At 41.8% G+C, this 16,223-nt stretch overlaps 1 protein-coding gene across 2 annotated transcripts; it reads right to left on the bottom strand.

Annotated features, from left to right (window-relative positions):
• Window positions 1-734: 734 nt before the first annotated feature.
• hlcs (holocarboxylase synthetase (biotin-(proprionyl-CoA-carboxylase (ATP-hydrolysing)) ligase)) lies at window positions 735-15,828 on the bottom strand. 2 transcript variants are annotated; one of them, XM_033978993.2, is made up of 11 exons: window positions 15,452-15,828; window positions 14,697-14,825; window positions 12,895-13,066; window positions 11,448-12,409; window positions 10,511-10,714; window positions 7,432-7,712; window positions 4,232-4,299; window positions 3,950-4,110; window positions 3,669-3,783; window positions 2,773-2,986; window positions 735-1,823 (listed from the first exon to the last, which is right to left on the bottom strand). In XM_033978993.2, exons 1-11 carry the CDS (start codon window positions 15,698-15,700, stop codon window positions 1,652-1,654), a joined length of 2,727 nt encoding a protein of 908 aa, XP_033834884.1. In that variant the 5' UTR covers window positions 15,701-15,828; the 3' UTR covers window positions 735-1,651. The 2 variants fall into 2 exon arrangements, with proteins under 2 accessions (XP_033834884.1, XP_055082744.1); XM_055226769.1 differs by lacking the exon at window positions 735-1,823 and having other exon boundaries at window positions 2,885-2,986; window positions 3,673-3,783.
• Between the last annotated feature and the right edge of the window lie 395 nt (window positions 15,829-16,223).

Genomic DNA, 16,223 nt, shown 5'->3' with positions numbered 1-16,223 from the left:
TGAAAAAGAAGTTCACTCCAACTGTAAAATAAACTTTTTTCAAAACATGAAAAACAGGACTAGTTCATGTTACGGTTTTCAGTCGTCCAAAGTTATTCCTCATTTACCTTACTTTACACATTCCAAGCTCTTCTTTATAAAGTTGTTTAAGTATAGGATATATGTTGGCATCTGCTGTGATTGGCCCTTCTTATATATTTTTTTTAGAATGTGTTCTTTGGTGAAAACTGTTAACACCTCTAATGTTTAATGATGGTCTTATATCAGTGTGTGCGTGGTTAAGGCCATACTGGTGAACACATGACAATGCAGCCTGTTGGACTGGAGCAGAGGGCTTTTTTTTAACTTCAAAATCATCTCATTCATAGAAAGAGTTTATTATATTTGCAGGAGCTGTAACCTGATTTTTAGTCTTAGAAAAACAGACCTAGTTTTAAAACAGTTTGCAGTGGTCCAAGTTATTCCTCACTTACCTTACTCATTCCAAGCACCCTAATAATTAACCGCAATAAAGTTTATAAACACTTTTCATAACTCTCAGGGACCAGAGCAGAGTTTGGCTATTCTGGTAGAGCTAACGACAACTACCAACACTAATGTGCACTTCCTGATTAAACAACTATAAAGCGCTTCAGACTGTGCAGACAGTACACAGCAGACTTATTTTGACCTCAAGAGTCGATTATCTCTACTGGGCAAGACACATTTTGTTTAAATACAAACACTATGAAAGCACTGTACACAAAATATATTTTATCTGACAAATTACTCACATTTCCAGTTTCCTTATGTCAACATCAGCGCTTACAAACTTCATTAGACATGTTCCAAATTACTCTTGTTTATTGCATCTGACAAATAAACAATGTGATAAAAATCAATGATCAATAACTCTCATACATAGGAATTACAGAAAACCTCACTATACACACTTTTAACATATTAACATAATTTATATATGTTATGCATATTCTATTTATAAAAAAGGAAATGTACACAATATGACTATAGTCATAAGCCTCACTTCTGCAGGCTGTCATATGGAAGTGCTGCATGTCTGGGACAGGGCTGCCATTTTGTGCAGTAAGTATGACATTAAAGATGCACTATGTAACTATCAGGTGGATGGTCCATCACCTGCTTGTCTTCAAGGAGATTTTATTGCCTTCCCTGGAATGTTCCACAGTATGGTATTAAAATAATTAAAATGACACCTTTATTTATTTAATTAATTAATTTAATTAATTAGGAACATTTATACTCTGCATTTGACCCATCCTTCAATGCGTTGTAGTGCAGTATTCTCACCTCCATCTTGAACTAGTCTTGGTCAGGACAAATTTTCCATGGTCAGAAACACCATAAAAAGGCCTGGGCGACAAAGGACCTTCTTGCTGTGAAGCAAGAGTCCTAGCTGCTCAAGTCATAGTGCTGAGTGGCACTATGGGTGAGCAATCTCATGGGACACAAAAGGGCTGTCATTCATAGTGCACCTGTAAATAAACTGGTTACTGTTGGGGACAGAGTTTGGGCCAGTGTATGTGGTTTCTTTTGTGTACTGTTATGATAGAAAAATAAACTATTCCCAGAGTCCCAGTGTCCGGTGGGAGTGGCCTCTTTCTTGGTAGGCGAGGCCTGTCTCTGGTCGTTCTCAGTGCTGCTTCATGACCAGCAGGTTCTTGAGCATGTCGAAGGAGTTACCATCGGGCTCCAGGGAGAGCAGGCCGCGCTCAGGGCAGTGCACCTGGAGGAAGCCATTATGGTCCAGGCCCACCACCTGTGCCTCGGGCCCCTCCTCACTCCACAGACGCACCTGTGTCCCACTGCAACACGAGCCACGGAGTTTATGTCAATAGAATTACAATTTGAACTTAACTGTCAATCACAGCAGCCCCACAAAAGCATACGATTTAAAACTATTTCCCTCAACATTCTTACAACAGACTCTTTAGACACAACTTATAATGTTCATACATAATATATCTACCATAAGTTTAGCTTAATAAAAAAAAAATTGCCATCACAGTACATCTTAATAACTAATATTGTACATGTCTGCTTAAAGAGGGGTAATATATTTCATGTTTAGATCACCATGCTCCCTTCTATTGTTTTGAAAATGCTATATTTGCTGAACATTAGAAAGTTCAATACATAGTTACACTTAGTTTTTGACACCCTTTGCTCTCCATTACAAGTCACCCCCATTCAGAGTGCTATCAGCGTGCATCCTGCTAATGAAACTACTACACATTGCATTGGGTTTCTGAAGTTGTATTGTGTTGCATCATCAGTTTTTGTACATTTCCAAAAAAAATTGCCCCGCAAGAGTGGGTGACACAGGCTTGTGGGCGGAGCCATGTACAGACTCGTACTGCTAACTATAAGGAAGGGCCTGGAAGAGAGTGCAAGATTACAGGGATGTTTTTGCCGAGGGAACAGCATTATAACACCGTAGAAAGTTCAAAAAAGTAAATTTTGTATAATACTCCTTCTTTAATGACCAAGATGACTCACTGAATCTATCTAGATCAGGGTGTGGGCAATTGTTTTTTGATTTTTTCTGTTTTTTTTCTGTTTTTTTCTTGAGGGCCACATTCGATTCCAGGCATGTGGTGGATGGCCAGACCACTGCAATCATTGGTGTAACCAATGCTCATAAGAAAATGTCTATAAAACCTACGATACTGTAATCTATTAACATCAAATATAAAAAACCTGCATGGGGGCAGATTAAACAAAGTTTCAGGTCTGATGGGGTGAGAGCCTGACCTGTGAAGCCAGCGGCTATAGTACGTAGGCAGGATGGCATCTGGCCCCTCTCTCTGGAAGAGGCTGATGAGGTGCTCCAGGAGGCTGAGCGAGCGTGCAATGAGCTGGCTAGAGCTCAGGAGCTCCAGGCTCCCTCCGTGCTCCTGGTTGTGCCTATGGATCAGGTCGTTGATGCACATAGTAGGGCTGCTGTTGCTCACATTGAAACCACATCCTGAGGGACACAGCAGGGACAAGGACATGTGTGAGATCGGTCATCTGTTAGACTCCTGTACTTTGTTTTTAAGTTTTATAAAACATAAAACCCCAATGTTGATGTACAGATATCAGATCACAACTACCTTCAATATCCTATTCAATGTCCCAATGTCTAGCTAAACCAACGTTTTGAGCTTTCTATAATGTCTATGTAATCCCTCATTCCATCCTCAGACCCAAACCAGAACAAAGAAAACAATAATGGTAGTTAGAGTACGCCCATTAGGGGCCTGAATTATCATGCAAAATATGACTGGGACTGTGCACACACAGGGTAGTTCAATGGACGATGTGAAGAGAACTCATGCAAACAGGCAAAACAAGATCATGCAAATAAGATTTTGTTTTTGTTTTTTTAGAGGACTTAAGGGTCTCTGTAGCTGCCTGTGTCCAACCAGGAAGTAAAATTAGAAACTTCACCAAAAAAAAGAAAAGAAGAAAAAAAAGAAAAAAAAAAGAAAAATAGAAAAATCTAAAAAAAAAAAAAAAAAAGTTTGTTAAATTTTTACTCATTTCACGAAAACATGGTTAACATAATTATAATAGTCATAGTCTGTCATATGTACTTTAAGCTTATTATCTTGACCTCTCCTGTACTCGGTACTTGTTCTCTCCACACTGGGCGGTGAGCGGCATACCTACGAGCAGGTGAAAGGTGGAGCCCAGCACAGTGGAGGTAACCAGGACTCCGCCCAGCTTCAGCCCGCTGCCGTGGTAAATGTCATTAGGCCATTTCACTCTCAGGTCTAACTCCTGCACAAATACACAGAAACCACAACTTTAATCTACTCTTTATACACTGCCTGGCCAGAAAAAAGTAGCATTACTACTCGGACGCACATGTGCGAAGGGAGTCATTTAGTGACTCCCTTCAGGCACAGGCCCTTTAAAAGAACTGAACAAGTGCTCTGAAGAGTACCTCATAACCAGGAAGAGTGCGCACAGCTTCCACCACAGCCAGGGCCATCAGGTGCTGCAGGAAGGGAATCCTCTGGCCCAGAGGAGAGGACAGTTCCACCTGCAGGCAGACTGTGAACATGGCACAGCCCAGAGGACTGAGCCACCCATTCTTGCTGCGGCCTGCACAGAGAGGAAAGAAAGGGGAGGGGCACAGACGGGGGCACACAGGGGATGGGGCACAGAGGGTCACACACACTTTACTGTCAGGGGTACCCCCACAGAGCTGCCCACACACACTCACCTCTGCCGTGGCTTTGACGAGCTGCCACTGCCACCAGACCCACATCACCAGGGACATGCAGGTTCAACCTGTTAGATTAGGAATTCAAATTATTTCACTGGTATTCAATGTTTAGTCTGTGAAGATTCAAGGAAATACATTAGCAAGACAAAATAACCATAGTACATGATAATATTGCTTTGCCTGAAATATTCCACAGTGTGGCATTAAACATTTCTATCTAGCATGGACTCTTACTGTGAGTGACCTGTCTCCATGGAAATAGACAAGTCCAAGCAAAGCAAAAACATAACAGCCAAGGAGAAGAGCAGGTGATGAACTTTCTACTAGAAGTTCAGCTTTAAACTTCTTTTCAGCTGCTACTAATGTAAAATAATTAAATAAAATGTTGAATGGATTATGCATCAGATTGCATCTAAACTGAATCAGGTGAAGACACTGAAGAATCCAATCCTCACACTGAACTTACTAAAGGCTACTAGGTGTTTGTAGAGAGAGAGGAGTTAAAGAAGCTATTTTTGTTAGAAAAGACATTCCTTCCTTGAACAGGAATGGGGGCCTTAGACATCACCTGTCCCCTATTTATTATTCCATCACCAGACCCAAATCAAATAAAGGAAACAAAGAGAACAATAGAGTGAGCCAGTGGGACCATTATAAAGGTTGAATGGAGGCCATTAAGGCTGACACTGTTAACAATAGCTGTTTACAGTTTCAGTGTAGTTAGCCCCTCCTTTTAGATAGATATAAGACAGTGTCCTCTAGCAATCTGACCAGAACTGAAGAAGTGGCTTGGACAAGCAGCAAAACTCCTACAACCTTTTGTCCAGTTGACAGATTTAACTTTGGCTTTTACTACGGATCAGACCTGGGCGACTGAGGGATTACACAGATGACAAGGTAACAAAATTCTGACATGAATAAAAACTCACAATTGTCAATTTTGCGTAATATAAGACCTTTAACATTAGTCTGAATAGTGAAACTCTCCAGACACATTTCAGCTTCATGTCTGCGCCCAAACATCCCACCATGTGACCACAGTATGACCATAGCATGTACCTGCATTTAAACGCCTCACCACATGTCTTCCTGTAACGGAGCCGTTGCACATCTGCTCACAATCTGTCTAATTGCAAGTGGGGCATTCAAGGTCAATGGGCAATGTTTGATTGTGTGGTTAGTCATGAGAACTCCTAAAGTCATACAAGTGCAGTGATTGTTTCAGTAAGAAGCGAAAAAAAGTGACCTTCTTTGTTTACACAGAATTAAAAGAGCTGATTTTTAAAACGTGAAAAACAGTACTAATTCATTTTAACCCTGTGTTCCTCCCAGTAGAGTTACACTGAAGTTCCTCTGGGATCAATTTGATTCCAATTTGTTTCTCTTATAACTCATAAAATAATATAAATTTTTTACAATAAAAAAGTCTTGTAACTCTTAATTTCCACCACTGTACTTGACAAACACTATTTGGCCAAATTCAAAAATGTAATTTTTAATGCTTCTGACTGAGGTCAAAAAGTTATATTGAAGTTCCTCTGAGGTCAATTGGACTCTCCTAAAATTCAGTCATAAAATAACAATTTTTTAGAATTTTGGCCTCCGTTTTTAGCCTCACTTCAGACTACACAGCATTCCAAATTGTTAGGCAAATTATATTTTTCAAAAATTTTGCCAAATTGTCAACTTGTTGAATGAGAGCAAAAAGTTGATATTCTTTTTATTCTTCTTATTATGAAATTCCAATGATCCCAGCCATTTTCCCATTTATTTCAAAGACATTCAGTAAATCCTGCTTGCATTTCTGTGTTCTGCATTTCATACCAACTACATTCAAACTCCAGACTGACAACATTTTTGAAATATATGTCTCATAGGATCTCATTTACATGACTATTTACTTGATTTTGTATTTATCTTTTTCATAGTTTTAAGGCCCTAAACCCTCTGTTTATGTATAAGCAATTACTGAATGGCTCTGAACATTCAGTAATTTAATCAAAGATCATACATTAAGATGCAAATTCAGTTTTCAATGATTTTTCAAGAAATTTGTATCAAAAAGCATCTTTTTCCAAAAAATAAAGTTGGATTTGTGAGAAAAAAAATAGAGATGGATCAATATGGGGAAAAAAATCTTACTTCTTTTATTTGCTATATCGTTCAGCCCTAGCTACAATACATCTGTACTGGGGCAAGGCACATTTTGCTAATAATAATCGGATAGAGGCCCTTTAAATCCTGGTACCAGACCAAATTGCCTGTTACCCAGCCCTCCTGTTCCCTCCATGTTACCCTGCTGAACCCTGATACTAGGCCCTGTGCTGCTGGGGTGGGCTTCTCTCTGTACACACAGCCTTAATGACAACACTGTCCGCTCTCCTCCAATCAGCTTATGTCCTGCCCTTCCACTGCATTTGTCAAACTTTATGACAGTCTAATCGCTCACAGCTGCAGCCTCTGTCTCTGCACATGTGGGCGAGCACAAAGAGGGATAACAGGAGTAGAGGGGTTCACTGCTGGGGTCACACAGAGATCACACAGGAGTCACACAAGGTTCACGAGCTCCAGTCTAAGGCTTCAGTCTGAGGTGGGGTCAATGTGATCACCTATCTGTGCTTTCTTGACATAATGAGCAGGGCAAATAAACCCAAATCAAATCCTCACTGTATTCACTGCATGAACAGCTGTAATTACTGAAGTGCTGCAGGATGAAAATGATCTATACACAGAACAAATTGCCCAGTTTGACAAGCTTCAAATCACCACTTCTAAACCTCATTGAGATGTCAGACAATTTCACAACAAAAGGTACCACCTACAAAAATATTTGGCTACGTACCGCCTGATCAAAATAAGGCTAAATCAGGTCTAAACCACAACAAAATAACAGTAGTTCGATTAAATAACTGAATTCCTAATTATAGTGAAAGATCAAGTGGGTGAATAAAATGTATTCTGAATTCTGGAGCAGCAACAATTGGCTTAAAGGGGACAAATTTATTATCAAAATGATAAACCACACAGTATAGTGTTTTCAATTTAATGCAAGTTCATTTTTTACTCATCAACTTTGTTCTTTCACTCTCTGTCTCTCTTCTCCTCTCTTTCTCCGTCTCATTCCATCGCCCTCTGTCTCTCTTTCTTTCTTTCTTTCTCAAATGTAATCATAGCACCATGTTGCCTGTGTAGCTTACCCCTCCAGCAGGTCCATGGTGGAGGAGACCACCTCAGCATACAGGAGTGTTCTCCCCAGCAGCCTGCTCGTCAGATGGGACTGGTACGTCTGCAGATTGAAGTGCTGTGGGCAGGGGGCATTGGAGCTGTCCCACACCAGCAGCACAGGGCCCTCTGCAGGGTTCGATTCTGCCTCGGCCTCTGAGCAAGACACCATTCTGAGGGAGACTTTAGGCAGATGCATCAGGCCCGTGTCATCTGCTCGGCTCCTCAGCAGCTTCACAAACCGACTCTTGGCTTCCTGTGGACACACACAAATATCCTCACACATTTACTTTAATACAATTATTGTAAGATAAAACATATCTAAGGCCATACAGCGGGATTGGGAAAAAAATGAACTCCAATAACTTAAAAAGGTGCTATGCCTTCTTTAAAAAAGGTAAAAACTAGTTCAGAACTAGTTCAGTTTGCTAATCCAAAAACATTCATTTTGTCTTCTTTTATACATCAGAAATGTGAGTTATTTTTTTAAAGATAATACAGTAGGAGATAAGTTAAAAGCTGGATCAGGGAGGTGACTGAAATCAGAAAACAGGGCATGGACATCATCAACCGTGATGAAGGAGCGTTCTTCCTCTAACACCTGCCACACCCTTCTCTAGAGACCACCGGGCCAAAGGTCATCAGGCCCATCAGGCTGACCATGTCTACAGGAAGTAACAACAGCTGACATATGACACATCACCATCAAGACCGGTGACACTTCTGAAGATGGCTCGCAACTACCACCCCAAACATGTAGCAGCTTGAGTTCTTTTTAAAGACAATACAATAGGAGATTTGACTTCGCTGACTTCAGTTTGCAGTTTTCTAAGGCATTCTGAACTTTCTAATCATGCACTGGGATTTGATTATAAGTCTGTTTCACAACTTTTAGAGGCCAGAGACAGAGTTCTGTCATCATGGTAATGCTAACAAAAAGTAGCATGCTAACAGCATTTTAATTTTTTTTAATTTTTAGATAAAAATGCTTTGTAATTAGGTGCAGACAGCACACGGCAGTCTCATGTTGACCTAAAGAGCTGCTTATACAATTTATCTGTATATCTAATATCGCACACGGACAGAAATCATGTTCGGCTCCTTTAAAAGATATTTGTTCCCACTGCACTTTTCATTTGTGTGTACTTAAGCGTAAGAGTGTGTAGGTTTGGTTGACGCAGCTGTGTGTGGGTGATGGGGCAAATCCTGGTGACCGTTGCACTGACCGCCCTGCTGCTCCACAGCGCTAACATATGCACATACATTTACATACATCAGGCCATAGTTGTTTCCATATGAGCACCTGACCACAGCACGGTGGGAAATGCTGACAAAAATTAACAACTTTTTAAAAATTAATATTATGGTAACAATAATAAGATTATAATTTTGCACTCCAAATGTGCCAGGGAGCAACCAATAAAATACAAATGGCCAACAATAGAAATATTTTTTCAGATGTTATAGGCCAGTCAAGTTTTAACATGACAATTTTTTGAAAAACTTCTTAAAGGGCCCATATTATGCCATTTTCTAATCGATGTTGTTTCTTCATCAAAAACATACCCAGGCTTGTGTTTTGTTAAAGTCAACCTTTAACAACTTTGATATTATCGATATAAATTTATTGCCACCTATGTCACATTTTAGGGTTAGAACAACTGTGATTTTGCAATTACCATAATGATTGACACCATGAAGTTGCAAACATATTAGGTTAAATATTAGTGTTTTGTTGTTAGTTATCAGAAGAGAATGGCTGTTTTAGACAAAAAAGGGTCCAGGTGAAAGCATTTCTCAATGGACAACTTATGGACGAATGAGGAATTACATCATCTTGTATGTAACTTAACTTAAATGCCCTCACCCCCCTTGTGACACCGGGTTATTTGCCATTGTGAAGAGCTGGTCTCTCATCCTTCTGCCTTTTTGCAGATCATTCATATTAAAATTGTGAAAGATTTTCCTTTTAACAAATTTGGAAAGACATGTCCTTCCAATCAATATCAGTGTCTATGATAGGACCATGTATCTGACCCAAATGGCACTCAAAAACTGCACAGGACTCAAGTTGATGCAAGAAATGATTTTAACAGAAAAGTACTAGGAAACTGCATTTGCATGTAAAATTGCAGCCTAAACTCATGATTCCAAATGACTCCAGGCCCAAATCTTTAGCTAACTCACTCCATGCTTTCTCCTTTCTACTCTTTAACATATAAATTCTTATAATCACAATTTTAAAAGTTTGGTTAACTAAGACAGCATCAACTGATTAATCGACTAAACAACTAAAGGACTATAGCCCTACTGTGCCTTGCGTTATTGGCAGGTGTGCCTAGGAAACTTTTCCATTTGAGTTAACCATTTCACAAATGTAACTGGTTATTTTGGAGTGTTCTGAGCAAACGTCTGAACTAGAAAAAGACACAAAAAGGACCACTAAGGACCACTCCCTACTGCCACATACAGTTTGCACTGTTTCTGCTCAATGTGGTGTAATTTGTAGGGTCGCAGGCCTTTAGTCATTTAGTTGGTTAATCGACTGATGGAATCAACCAAAAAATAGTCAAGTAATCAGTTTATTTAGATGATAAAGATTTATATGGGACATGAGCAGAAAGCAGAAGTTAGTGAGTGAGTGATCTGAAGATTTGGTGTTTTTGGTATTAAATTAATAAAAAAAATTCATGAGTCATGAATTGAATTTGTCTTTATGCAAAAAGTACTAGGAACTAATGTATTTATATAAATAGTTGTTTCTGCAGGAACTCCCCCTACAGGTGTAGCCTTGTGAGTGCAGTTTGGGTCAGACGCATAGAGATCCATAATACTTTTGAGAGCTTTAGCCACACCTCCTTTTTAGTCGACTAATCGATCGGCAGGACAGGTCTTTAGTCGACCGAGAATTTCTTTACACTATAGCGCTAATAATTTCATAATGTTTTAGTGGATGATGTGCCGTAGCATCTTTTCAACAGCACAAGTGTGCCGCAACTCAAAAATAAAGTTGTAAAACGCTGGTATAGTTCATACTGATAAAAGGATCTGTACCGTGGAAGTGGACAGCAGATGCACGGGGCTGGGGGAGGGGGCCACACTGGGCTCACAGCTCAGACCCAGAGAGCTCAGAATCTCCTCTAGGACCTCCAGACGAAGCTTCTCACCATCTATGGACTGCTCTACAGGCTGCTTATTGTGCTGCTCCACACCTGCTGACGTCAGGGTGAGGTGGTCTGTAGACTTCTCCAGGTGAACCTACGACAACGGGGTAGGACAGAGCAGGGCAGTCATGTGAGGGCAGGTACAGATGGAGGAGAGCTGTATAAAAGGCCAAGAATGCAAGATTTTGTAAATTGGTAATTTCAGATTCTAGACGGTAATGATGTCATACTCCCAGATGGGGGCTTTCCTTTTGATGATATTGTACTTTGGCAGAAATGTTGAACCTGATCATTTCAGACAGTGACTAGAGCAAAGAACATGTATGAAATTGCCTAGAGGTCTTCAGAGTTGTATCGACTGCAAAAAGAACATCTGCATAAACTAATGACTTAAATTGGGGATTTAAATGTTAATTTATGTATTGTTTTCATAATTTAATGTTTTTTATTTTATTTATTTATTTAACTTTCAAGACTTAGAATATTTGACTGATTTCAGTATTTCTTTCTTATTTCAACCCAAAAATAAAGATTTTTTATTTTGTTCCAACCCCTCATACAAGCTAAAAAAAAACAAATCCACTAACCCTATACAAGATTAAGATTTATAAAATGATTTTACTTATATAGATAGAGTGCATTCACATTTCCATTTAAATTAAATGGAAAGTATATAGAATTGTTATTTCAAATTTCCTACCTGTGCATGTACATATCAAACAGTGTCTTTACTGAAGTTGATTTATTCTTACGCTTACTACATGTGAATCATCAAAACAATTATCCAATCAAAAAACAGGATCAAACCAAGTGACTGTGGCCCTTACCTGACAGAGCACGGCCTCTCCCCCGTCATCTCCGTGTGTCACCCGGACAATGACCATCTGCCCCCCGCTCAGCTCACCCCACAGCTCCACCTCTCCTCCTCCCTGTGCATCCCTCATGTACACACGCCCGCTGGTCTGCACCCGTAGCTGCACAGTGCTGCTGTCCTCCCGGGTGAAGCTCAGAGTGCCCAGCCTCCCCTCGCCCTCACCACCTTCCTGACACCGTAGGGAGACACCTGCAGGGCACAGGCGGGAGGCCAGCCCCAGCACCCTGCCGCCCCCGCTCAGGTAAGTCAGGAACCGGGTTTGGAGATGAGCCGAGAGACCCTCCTCTTCCGCGTCCTCGGCTACCACCAGCAGACGGCAGTTGTCCAGCCAGGGATCGCTCAGGGCTTGTGCTGTCGTCAGATGGTATATCATGTAGTTGTTCATATTTATGCATTTTGATAACACTTTTTGAATGCTCTGAAAACATGGCTCGCTCCCTCCGGTGTACACCAGGACATTGGGCGGTATGGAGTTGATGTCGACGCCCGTATTGGAAAAGTTGTCCTCCAAGATGTCCCCTCCCGAGTCCAGTGCGGAGCTGTCGTCTGGAAGCTCTGGGAGGTTCTCCACAGAGGCATACTTCACTGAAAGGATGGTGCTATTCTCCAGCTCCAGGCACTCATGGCAGCTAGACAGGTGCAGGTGATGCCCGTGCTCCTCCATGTGCTGCTGGCTGCCCGAGTCGCACAGAAGAGACAGGTCAGGGGGGCCGTGGAGAGGCAAAGACCCACGGCGTTCGTCCAGGCGGGGTGGGTGTTCGGAGGGTAGGCGGAGGCTGCCTTTGCGACACAGGAAGGGCGCTTCGTCCACAGACAGGTGGAGGAGGGACGGAAGGGCGGGATGTGGGGACTCAGAACGCTGGGAGTGACGCTTTTCCAGCAACGCACTGACAACAGACTCCTCCAGAAGGACAGCTGAGGAAGGAGAAAAAAGCAGCATGGGCCAAATATTCATTCTGGCTCTTAAAGGAGACATATTACACAACCTTTTAGAGCTTTTAACCATGTTATAATCATTTCTCTTCTCATTTACTCTCTTAAGCTGTTGTTGGATTTATGCATGTTTGGGGTAAATCGGAGCAATGACGTCTTAAATCCAGAAGTGTAAAGATTACTCAGTTTTCACCACCACCGGTACTGCTATAAAGTTGTTCCCTCATCAAAAACATCTCTTAAGAGGTTTGAGATGCCATCTATGCATGGTATATGGTCTAATACTTTTTCTGATACAGCTCAAGATTATTCTACAATTACCCAGGAAAGGTTCATTTCTATCCTGTGAATGTGACTTTTTTTAGTACTGATACCTGCTTAAATGACTATCTAGTTTCGATGCTAGTTTTAATATTGATTAGTATCTGATTTTTGATATTTCTGACAACCCTAATTGTGGTACATACGGACAATCTTGGAGGGCCAGAGGTGGTCCTCCAGCTGGAGGCGGTCCTCGATGAAGGCCACACCCAAGCGGCTGAAGTCCTCCACTGAGGCCTGGGCCAAGGCTCTGTACGGCTGCCCCGGGGTCAAAGGGCAGCGGGCCAGAGGGACGCACAGCTCTGACCACCCCAGCACCTGCACACACATAGCCCAGCACAAGTGTGAGAAGAGGGGTGCACATCTGCACATGTACACATACATCTGTCATGATATTATATATTGCTGAAGTGAATAGATGATAATCTGTCATTTTGAAACCAAACCCTAAAGTCAGAATTGTCCCCCAAAAAAACATCCTAAATGTACAATATTGTTAAAAAAAGATGAGCTGCAATAAATAAATAGCTGAATGCAGCACTAAAGTAATTAGTTTGTATCTATAATGGGTCATAGAAGTTCAATTCTTAATTGCAAAAAAATGTTGTAAAGAAAAGGTACATACAACAAATATTCCTCAAAATCCATAAAATATCATTCCATCTGTCATTTTTTTAAAACTGATATAATAACTATTGTGACAGGCCTATGTACACACAGTCCAGCCTAGCACAAGTGTGAGGTACGGAGCAGAGGGAGAGCTCGGCTGGAAACGGCTCACTGAAAAGGGATCAGTTTGTTGTCAGAGATTAGCATGGAGCGTTTTAAGAGAGGGGAGGTCTACAGCCAATCCAGTGTTAGTAAAAGCATGTGGTTTGGCTTTGGAGAGAAAATGGACATGATGTGTGTTTTAAATTGCCCTGATGTTTAGTTAGTTCTAAAATGTCTGTCTTTCTATTATCACAAACCTTACTCAGAAAATCCATATTTATTTGTTTAAAAAAAAAGGAAATATAAAATCATTTGGAAGACAAAACAAATACATTACATTTTTGTGCAAATATCCTCACACTGCAAACACAGCCGTTTTTTGTCACATACAAGTTAGAACCATGGACCATGAATGCATAAAAATCTGACAGCTCATGACTGCAATCAGGAAAGAACATAGTGGGCTATAGCACCCCCATGTGGTCATTCACCCGTACACGATTTCAAGGTTATCACTCAGGTGGATGATGGACTCAATAGTCCATCAAGAGTGTAAATGTATTATTAGCACTATCATGAACCTTGAGCGTTTCCTACTGCAGAGGAGTCTATGGTGTCCCCCCATTGTTTAAGGTTTCGGTTTGGCCTTGGTTTGGGCCTATTTTAGTCCTGATGGAGACTTGCTTTGGCTTCATTCGAGTCCTGGTTTAGTCCAGCCTAGTCAAGGTTTAGTTAGAGGTTTAGTACCAGTTTTGTACCAATGGATTAAGGATGTGCCATATGCCGGTGTTACTATAGAGTGCAACAGTCCTGCCCACTTCAAAGCCTGCTCCGGTTTTGGAAGTAAAATTTCCATTCATTTTTCCCATAGACTTTTGGAAAAATTCAGATATCATAAGTTCAAAGGCATCATGGAGGCTAATTAACTACTTTGTTGTTTTAAGTCCAAAAAGCAGATTTAAAACAAAAGATTCACCAAAATGTTTTAATAAATTACAGGTTTAGAAAGTTTCAGAAACTGATTTTTAAAAAGTTACAGGTCTTTTGGTTACCACATAGGTGATTAGCTCTGAGCAAGCTTTCAATATATATATTTTTTCGTAAAGTTTATGGGAAAAATATTTGAGAACTTTAGATCTGGAACCAGGGGGTGGGCGGTCACTGTTGAGCTCCATCAGGGATTTTTTTTTTTTTTTAATAGAAATAAAGAGGTGATTCTGTTTGATCCAGTACTGGCCTTGTTGTTGGGCTTTGTAGGGCGGCGCGTGGCTCTGTGTCCTGTGGCCTCGATGATGAAGGAAATGTGGTCCCTAAGTGGAGCAGAGGAAGAGTGCAGCACAGTCCAACAGCTCAGGTCACTGCAGGCCTGGGAACAAACACAGAGCGATCATGGGCTCGTCACACATACACCCAGCGGTACTGTCAGGGGCTCCATCACGTTATACATAAAGACAACAAATCTGGATCCCAGGCAACTATTAAATGAGCCATATGTAGATGATGGCCAAGTTGCTTATGTTTGTTATAATTTGATGTTTTGATTCTCAAGACAATCATAACGTAAAATCAGCCTCACATGAGTTTCTCATTTGGGCTGTCAGTTTCAATGCTGAAATCCAGTTGGTTTAAAACTAAAAGGACCCTCTCTGATCTGAATCGTCACTACTTAAACCCAGCACCTGCAGCCAACCATTAATCAGTGCTAGTGCAGCGTCTGCAGCTCAGTGAGTGGATTCTGGGGGTTCTGAGCTTTCACATGTCCATATACGGAGAATGAGGAAAAACTTGTGTCGCTATCTGCAGGTTAAGGCATTGGCAACACAGGTTCAGTTGTGACTGTAGCTATTTAGACAGAGCGCAGGCTACATACAGTTCCTTAAATTTACCCTAACAGTAAATATTAGCCAGCAATGGGGTCAAAATAGGACTTGATATGATAATAAGCTTCGCTTGGCCTGAACTCGGCTGACCTGCGGAGCTCCAGGGTCGTACCTGCGGCTCGGTCACGTACACCGCCTTGTCCCCGAGCTGGAGGAACACTCCCGGTTCCTCACGAGGCTCGTCCAGAGGCTCCGCACGAGGGAGGGCAGCGGTGTGGCGGGGCAGAGCGCTGGGGCACCGACAAAAGCTGAAGGACAGGCGGCCGGTGCGCTGGAGCCTGCCCAGTGTATTCCGCAGGAGCGTTGCGTAGCCCCGGTGGAAGCGCACCCACAGATACAGGTAGGACAGTGTGATCAGCATGGTCCCCCACGGCTCCTGGACTCCGCACAGGGGCCTCTGTCCATGGTCTTTCAGCAGGGGCCCACTGTAGCTCTGTGGACACTGTGGACACTGTGGACAACATTCACCAACATAGTGCTTCGTGGATCACGCAAACTGCAAACTGCGCCTTTACGCCGCCTGGTGGCCTGGAGAGTATTCAGGACAGTATTTATACATTGGATTTACGCTTCACACAAATCACACCTCACTTTTCGCGGCTTTTTCATAAATCAGGTCAAACATGTTTATAGTAGTATGATACATACACTGAAGGTGTAAAATGCCGCAGCTTAAAAGACAAATAAAGACACAATAATTATGGCAGGACCCTTATCCTCCTGAGCAGAAGGGGGCGTCTCCTTGCTCTCTGACAGACCTGGCCTTGGGCTCGTAAAACACGAGTGGGGTGTGTGTCCTCCACAGGACGCATCTCCGTGTGCGCTCTGTGCGCGCGCTGTGTGTTTATCGCGTTTACTGTGTTTACTGTGTCTATTATCAACCA

This window comes from Periophthalmus magnuspinnatus, chromosome 14 (assembly GCF_009829125.3).
Source record: "Periophthalmus magnuspinnatus isolate fPerMag1 chromosome 14, fPerMag1.2.pri, whole genome shotgun sequence".
Lineage (NCBI taxonomy): Eukaryota > Metazoa > Chordata > Actinopteri > Gobiiformes > Gobiidae > Periophthalmus > Periophthalmus magnuspinnatus.
The sequence above is the reverse complement of the archived record's forward strand: the minus strand, read 5'-3'. Positions and strand labels throughout refer to the sequence as shown.

Bases quoted from the DNA above. Each gene is read 5' to 3' on its own strand.
- hlcs (XM_033978993.2), bottom strand. From the start codon at position 15,700: ATGCTGATCACACTGTCCTACCTGTATCTGTGGGTGCGCTTCCACCGG. The intron at 13,067-14,696 runs GCCAGTACTGGA...ATGTGTGTGCAG, and splicing joins CTACAAAGCCCAACAACAAG to GTGCTGGGGTGGTCAGAGCT. The intron at 4,111-4,231 runs GTGAGTGTGTGT...CTCTCTGTGCAG, and splicing joins TCGTCAAAGCCACGGCAGAG to GCCGCAGCAAGAATGGGTGG.